The sequence below is a fragment of the Molothrus aeneus genome, chromosome 18 (genome assembly GCF_037042795.1).
Source record: "Molothrus aeneus isolate 106 chromosome 18, BPBGC_Maene_1.0, whole genome shotgun sequence".
NCBI classification, from domain to species: Eukaryota; Metazoa; Chordata; class Aves; order Passeriformes; family Icteridae; genus Molothrus; species Molothrus aeneus.
Window position 1 is genome coordinate 6463999 of NC_089663.1, and position 8085 is coordinate 6472083.

General features: G+C 48.4%; 1 protein-coding gene across 1 annotated transcript; it reads left to right on the forward strand.

Moving 5' to 3' along the window:
• Window positions 1-2308, forward strand: GP1BB (glycoprotein Ib platelet subunit beta). Its single transcript, XM_066562536.1, has one exon. It carries the CDS (start codon window positions 846-848, stop codon window positions 1455-1457), a length of 612 nt encoding a protein of 203 aa, XP_066418633.1. The 5' UTR covers window positions 1-845; the 3' UTR covers window positions 1458-2308.
• Window positions 2309-8085: the final 5777 nt, after the last annotated feature.

The following is an 8085-nucleotide window of genomic DNA, read 5'->3' on the forward strand; positions in this document are numbered from 1 at the left end:
ATGCTACCTTCTAATCTTTTTTAAAATTTTATTTAATTGATTGACAATTACAATTTTTCAAGCACAGAAAAATGCTCTCTTGTTGCAAGTATGTGTAGTTGTTCTCCTAGAGAAGTTACAGCAGCTCCTGTTCAGCAGTGGCATGAGACTGTAACATATAAAAAGCTCGTTGACCCATGTCTCCCAGCACAGGTGATTATTCACCTGCTGGAGCAGTGTCTAGCATGAAAAACTCCACTGGCCTCTATCCTCAGTGGTCAGCACCTTCACTGCAGCCAAAGACTGTTTATCTCTTCTTTTCAAGGCTAGAAAGGCTATTTTTTACTCATGGTAACAGTAAGTTTATTTCTGAATCTCCTCTTGAAGTTGGCATGAACAAAGCTTTGCTTAAAGATGTAATCCAGAGCTATGATAAGGCATGAGGAAGTTCATATTCTAGTTTTTGATTCCTTGATAGAAATTTTCTTGGCTATCCTGATAATGCACCTCCAGTAAGGCTGAAAACACAAGCAGCTCTGGTACACTTCTGAAGACTAGTGAAAATATCTTTGATTGCTGCATCTAAGCCTTCCACTACCATGTATTCATATCCCTCCTCAAATCCAGGGTTGAAAGACCATGAAAATTCCTTCACCTATACTGAGAGACCAGAATTTGCTCTCTTTTAACTCTGTTCTTTTCAGAGCTCTCGTGTCTCCAGTGGAGGATACCAAATTCACCCAACTGTAGAAGCTCATCCTCAGAACAAAACAACAAAAGACCTTGGCTGTGGTGTCAGCCCTAGAGTGCGTGGTGTCTGGTCTCCACCTCATCCAATCTCACCGGGGAAGTGTTTGCAGGTGAAAATGAACAGTGGAATTCTCTTGTCCCTCCTTGGCTTCCTCCCACTCGTGACACCCACATGCCCTGTGCCATGCAGGTGCACCACCAGCATTACTGACTGCTCACTGAAAAACCTGACTGTAGAAAACCTGCCCACTGCCTTCCGTCCCTCAGCTGAAATCATCCACCTCGCTTCCAACAGGCTCACCTCTATCCCCAACGGGCTCTTTGACAACCTGAGGAGACTCCAGGCAGTCTACCTGCAGGGCAACCCTTGGGAATGCACCTGTGACATCCTCTACTTGCGCTCCTGGCTGCAGTGGCAGCAGAACCGCAGCCTGTACAGGGATGTGAGGTGCAGCTCCCCGGAGCACCTGCAGGGCCGCATCATCGCCTACCTGACAGAGGATGAGATCGTCTCCACGTGCCAGCACTGGTACTGCAGCCTGGCTCTGCTCTCTCAGCTCTCCCTCTTCATCCTCCTTATCCTCCAGTCTATCTTGGTTATCCTCATCATTGTCTACCTGCGGAAATTTCGGAGAATGACCGCTGAAGTCCGGAGCACCACCCGAGAACTAGGCCAGCAGGGAGACCCTTGGGTATCTTCTTCAATAAACCCCTCCAACAATGATTAACATCACGAGACAGAAGACCCTCCTCCCTATGGGGGATGCTGTGCCAAAGTCCTGTAGTTTGTGATACCCAGAGGGGACAATTTAGTACAAAAGCTAATCCTGACTGCAGTCTGAAGCAGGACTTGAACTGATCAGACTTTTGCTGTGTTCCTAAAGAATAAATCTTGTGTTTTTTCAATGCTTTAAATTCTTTAGCATGATCTTGGCTGCTTGTCTGAGCTGGAAGTGGTTTGGTAGACTAAGGAAATCATAAACTACAGCGGCCAGAACTGACTCAAACAGCTCATAAGGGCTCCAGTGCTCGATCCCTCCCCTCCTACAGCATTCCAGCCATATTTCCCAGGATGCTTCTGGTTGTGCTGGGTCAGGTGAGGACAGAGGTGAGCAGTAAACTGTTTGAGTACTGAGCTAGGACAATGGAGAAATAGTTTCCTTCTGCTACCACAGACAGCATTAAGAGCTTTGGACTAGGGATTTAGTCTTCCCCTGCCTTGGTTTCCCAAGTAAAAGAGAAAGGAAATATCTTCTTGCTTGATGCATCTTTTCCAATGTTCTTCTAGGAGAGGGAGGACATGTCTAGAAGCCCACTCACTTTACCTTATCTGCATTCCTTTTAGTTTACTTTAGTTTTAATACTGACTTAATTGAGTGAAACTGGGGCCCTGAATCTTTATGAGAAATTCATCCTGAAGACAAGAATTGTTTGACTGTGCCTGTATGGTGCCTGGCGCAAGAGATCTGGTCTTGAGAGGCTCAGACTACAAACCCCGCTGATGTACCTACTGCTGTTTATGGTGTCCCTTAATTATTTTTGAAATAAAGCAAAATTTAAATAAAATTATGTACGATGATGTAAAGGGCATATTTTTCTATTCAGCACTGGGTATCTTGCATGCTGTTGTGCTCCCTGAGACTGTTCCTAACCCTCAGACTTTGTGCCAAGTAAAACAAATCCTGAGGGCAGGTGGAGAAATTACTGGATGCACCATAGGGTTTAACTTTGGCAGCTGCTGGCTTTTACCATGGGCCAGGAGAAACAGAGAATTTCTCCCAAAGCCGCTTTGTGGCTGCTTGTTTTGTGATGCAGCTGGAATGGGGAGGGTGTTTGTGGGGCCAGCAGGCTGTGGGGTGACCAGCAGGTGAACGACCTGTTTTTGTGCCCTTCAGTCCCCAAACCCAAGTCACGGGGGGTCCGTTCCCCACTCAGCTCACACTGAATGCAGCTCGGCCACGAGAACAGCTCTGCCCGGGGGCTGCTGGCAGCCGTGGGGACGGGGCAGCCGGTGGCAGAGGCTGGGGCAGTGGCCAAACAGGCGGGGGAAAGTGATGGGACATGGGACAGGTGAGGGCAGTAATGGAGCAGTGACAGGACACAGGGCAGGGAGGGCAGTGACTGAACAGGGACAGTGGCGGGACACGGGACAGGGAGGGCAGTGAGGGACCCGGGGCAGTGACGGACACCTCCAGGGGGCGCTGCCCCGCGGCCGCCGCGCGCCCCCTAGCGGCCCGCTGGCCGCTGCCCCAGGCCGCTGAGGGAGCCCGTGACGGGTGAAGGAGCTGAAGGAGCCGGTCCGGGCACTCCGGCGCCGCCTGAGGGGAAGAAGGGAGTCCTGAGGCTTTTCCCTGCCTCAGGCTGCTTCACCTCGGCTCAGCTCAGCCCAGGGGGCCGCGCTAGCCCCAGACGCACCAGGCGTTGCAGTGAAAAGCCGCAGGTGCTCGGGCGGCGGTGCCGATGGAGCTGAGGCGGGAAGATGGAGGCCTGTGGGTCCCCTCACGGGCAGCGCGCGGTGCAGTCGATGGCTCAGAAGGACGTTCCCGATGCTGTGTGTGCCGGGGCCAGCCTGACTGAGGTGAGTAACATGGGGCTCTGCCTTGGGTGTCTCCTTCTGCCATTTCCTTGCTGTGTCCCTCCAGCACTAACCTCTGTGGCATTGGTCTGACTGGCACCAGAACCCCCTGCAATATCACTATGACCACGACCTCCAAGGAGGGACACAGGTCCACCAAGGAACCTTCTCTGTGGAGAGGTCCAGATTGGTGCTCCGTGAGGCCCCATGAGGGGACCCACAGGCCTCCGTCTTCCCGCCTCAGCTCCATCAGCACCACCGCCCCGAGCACCTGGGGCTTTTCACTGCAGTACCCGGTGCTTTTGGGTTCTGCAGATTTTTAGCTGAATTTACCTGGGTTAGAAGGTGCTGCTGGTGCATGTGGGCAGTTCAACAGGTTCAGTTGCTGGGAGAGGCTGAACTGGGAGCAGGCACAGTCCCAGCCCTGTGACAGCTTAGTCTGTTGACACTGCCATGGGGTGCTGAAAATCCTTCATGGCTCAGTGTGTCCAGAGAGACAGAACAACTGCTGGCTTTGGTTTTGCTTCCCTGAGCAGGCAGGAGGGCTCCTAGCTCTGCATCACTAAGTCTTGGCACATGGAAGTTTAAAAGCCTTTTTGGCGTTATTTGCACCTGTGAAAAATGTGACCAGCCATGGCACTGTGATAATGAATTGCACTGAGTGCAGAGTGATTTGTGTGCCATGGCAGCATGTCTAATCCATAAATCCAGAGCCTGCATACCTTGCCTTCTCCTGGCTCAGGAATCTGCATGTCACAGACACTTTCTTGCTCTGCTACCCAGTGGAGGATCTGCTGGGATGTCATTTAAAGGAGAACTAGCTTTCATTCTGAAGGGACACTGTCCAAGAATGCACAGACGCTTTGAAGGGGAAGCAGCAGTGAAATATGGCAAACATAATAAGCACAAGCTATTAAGCTGCTTTGCAAATAATTTTCTAGTATCGAGGCCAATCCAAGCCCATGCCATGCAGGGTTGGGCTGCCAGGCCTGCTGGACAGTCTGCTGCCTTGCCAAAGGTTCAGATGCTTCCAAGCAGCTCCTTTCTCTGAAAGTTACCAGGTTAAAGAAACCTGAGAGACCAGACCAAGGTGTTTGCAGCCTCCATGATGCAGAGCTCCAAACCTGAGCTGTCTAAAAAGCAGGTCAGCACTTCCTGAGTGAAGGAACAAATGGTTGGTAGATGACATTGGGGAAGCACACTGCTTTTTTCTTCCTCCAAATGCCTTGTTTCTCAGTTATCTTTGTGGTGACTTCTGCATGTTTTATAGAGAAAAAGAAGGCTTGAAAGCAGAGCAAGCTGATTTTGAAGCCCAGAGAAATTTAACCCATAATCCCACAGTCCCTGTAGCATACGATGATTGTGGTTCTGTTTTGCTTCGAGATTGCTGCAGGCCCTTGTTTACAGATTGCCCGAGTCCATGTGACCCTTGGGAACCTGTCCCTGTTCTTTTATTTACAATTTCATGGGTTCTGCACCCTCAGGCGTGCAGTGAAAATATCACATCTGTAACACAGGCAACAACTCATTATCACCCTCTGCAGGGCTTGGTCACTGGGACAGGCAATTCCATGCAGCACTTGCAGATTAGGCAGTGCTTGGAGGTAGTATGGAGTGTGGCATATCCCTCTCATGCAGTCAGGGCTGGGTGCTGTGCGTGTGCCCAAGTGAGAACTTTCAGTGGATGCCTTGGTGGCAGCCTGATCTGGCATTTGTTGCATTGTTTACAAATTGTAGAGGCATTTTTCTTGGTCATGAATATGAGGCTGCCTGGCCTTCTCTAAACCCCTCATTTCCCTTCAGGATTGAAGCATGAAGGGCAGCCCAGAGAGAGTGCCAAGAAAACAGCGTTGATTCCACATCATGGGACATCTTATCTGTCCTAGGATGGAAAAACATGGAAAAACAAAGATTTGAGAAATGTTTAATAGTGACTTTTACTTTTTTTATGTCTATATTTGCATATGAAAACAAAGGCTCCCTCAGGTTCATAGGCCTTATTTGAAGGGCTTTAATGGAGAGCACAATTTAATTTAACAGGTTTCTGCAAAAGATAAGTTATCATGGGGAAGTGCATTGAAAGCAGCAGGTTGCATTGTTTTGTTCTGAAGATAGTGTGTGTGTACATACTGTATGTCTAGGTAGGAAGGACAGGATGGAGCACTACTGGAGGATATAAAAGATTTAAGTGGGTTTAGTAAAAAAACCTCCTCAAATTACCCTACAAATTAAATCTACAAGTAAATTTTTTTCTATTTTTTTATATATGGCCTGCTTCTGCTCTGAATTGTTTGTGACTATTGAGAACAGAATATGCTGGGAGGTATTTCTTTGTATTTCCACAGAGGAAAATTAACCTGAGAGTTACAAAACCAAAATGCCAGGAATGCTCTCTGTGGATGTCAAAAGGTTCAGGCTGTGTAGCTGATCTGCCGTCCTGGTCTGTCACAGCTGATGATCACTTCTAACCTGCCCTGTCACAGCTCTTTGGTTCCACACCAGTGCCATTCCTTCTGCATGGGAGCAGCTGTGCTCGCTGAAGGAAAGTGTCTGCAGAGCCACTGCAGTACTGACAGGCACTGGGCCTGCTCAGGAGAGGGCAGCAAATCGCTGTTAAACTCCTGTTTGCTTTGAATAGTAAAATACACATGAGATTTGGGCCTGGGGGAGGGTGAAGGCAAGTGTGATGTCAGCCAGAGGCTAACAGGGATGCTGCAGACTTAGTTGCCCAAGCAGCAGACTTTGCTGCTCTTGAACCAGTAACTACTATTTTTTCTTCTGGGTAGTAACTTAGTTTATTTAGTAGCTACTAAGTAAAAAGCTCCTTATCTCATTGTTGTTTCAAAGCATCAGACTGAAACAGAGAGGGGGGCGGAGGTGGTCATCACGATGTTGTGGCCATGATGTAAATAGGGTTGGTTCTCTGTGTGTGTTTAGTCTGATGAGTTTTGGAGGGTGGCAGTCCATCCTTTGGCAGGTGGTAGAAAAAGCGCTTGCCATGGTCACTGAGTGGTGAGGGCAGTGGGTTTTCACTGACATGCCTGTTGGAGGTGGGAAGGTGCCTGGGCTGTTTTGTACCTCTCACAGGTGAATCTTCATGTTGGGTCAGGAGGATGAGTGGGAGGTGGGTGCTCTCAGAATACCCCAGGGCTATGTAGGAAAGAGGACTCAAAATTGTTGGGGTTGGCTCTGTGCATCTGTGGGACAGAAAATGCAGAGGCTTGAACAGGCAGCTGTGTAAGCACCCATGGAATTGAAATGCCCCTGCACTGGAAGGAGCCGTGGGGAGCTGAAATCTGGATCAAAGGACGGTGAAATACCAACAGCTCCTGTTAGGACACCTAGCCCTTGACTTGGTTGTCTCTCATAGGGTATGATAAGGGATGTGCCTGTGTTTGGGGAGCTTTTACCTCCAGCATTCTCAAGCTCACCAAAGGATTATATGGGTGCCCACACTTGCTCTGTATCTCCATTACCCGATCTTTCAACACAGTGTTAGCAAGCTGGTTTTTTTCCCAGGATGAGACTTTAATTCCTCCCATTGATCATGGCCAAAGAAGAGAGCTCAAATGGAGATTTTATTCCAGAAACAATGGCTCCCTTATGTGCTGTGTCGTGATCTCTCTGAATGAACCTGCTGGTGAAGTGAAGGCTTTTCTCCGGGCTGTTTTGTACCTCTCACAGGTGAATCTTCATATTGGGTCAGCTGCCTTGATTCCTGAAGGGAGAGAGAAGGGAAGTAAAACATGAAATCTTTGTTCTGTGGGGACTGAGACAAAATGAGAGTCAGTGGGACTTGGGCTTTATATTTAGATTCCATAAATCCCCATGTGCTGCAGGGAATTTGTACCCATTAACACCTCCAAAGTGGAGGGCAAGTTCCCTGTGCAGTTGTATGTGTTTTTCTGCCTTAAGACACTTCTCTCCAGGTCCAGCCCAAAGCCTCTTGCCTGGACTGGCTGCTCACTTCCAGCCTAACTGCTGTTGTCCTTCTTGCCTCGTCCTCAGCTCTGCTGTGAGCTGCTGCCTATTCTGTCTGTACCTGCTCTTCCACACCCTTCCCACTGCTGTCAGCATTTCCCAAGTTTTACATAAAATACAGATTGCTGCTTTCCCATGTTTGGCTCTCTGATGGCCGAGCTGCAGCAAACCCAACAAACTTATTAATTTAATCATCCAGTGCAGGAGGAGGCTTTGAAAGCAAGACCTTGGTGTTCTTGATTACTTCCTCTCCTGTCATCCCCTCTTGCCACTATCCATCAAGAACGGCATTTTAATGATCCCTTTGCTTCTTTTCCTTTTTTTCTGAGACTTCAAAGAGCACAAGAAGCAGCATTGTCATTTCTGTGGTGTCTAAATGAAGGGAAACTCTCTCCAAGTGCTGTGTGTGAATTTCAGTGTGCAAATTCCCATGCAGTTTCCTAGAGCAGTGTTTTGTATTCTGTCCATTTCTGGATTTGAGAAAAAAAAAAAAGAATACTGTATTAGTTTCTGTTTCTGTGTTGAGGGGAATAAAGAGATATACTTACACCAGGTAGAGATGGAGAGAGGGCGCTGTATTGTCTGTAATTTGGAAATATATCATGAGATGCGTTTTCCTGTGTGTACATCTGAAAGGAAGCTCCTCAGTAAGTGCAGAACTCTGTGGTGGTGTTCACTCTCTGGAAGAGGTCAGCTGTGGGTAAGTTGCTCTGTGTTGCAATAATCCAGTGCCCTACTTTGTGTTCCAGATGTGTAGTAAAAAATAATTTGGGAATGCATCTGCTGAAAGCATGTGAAAC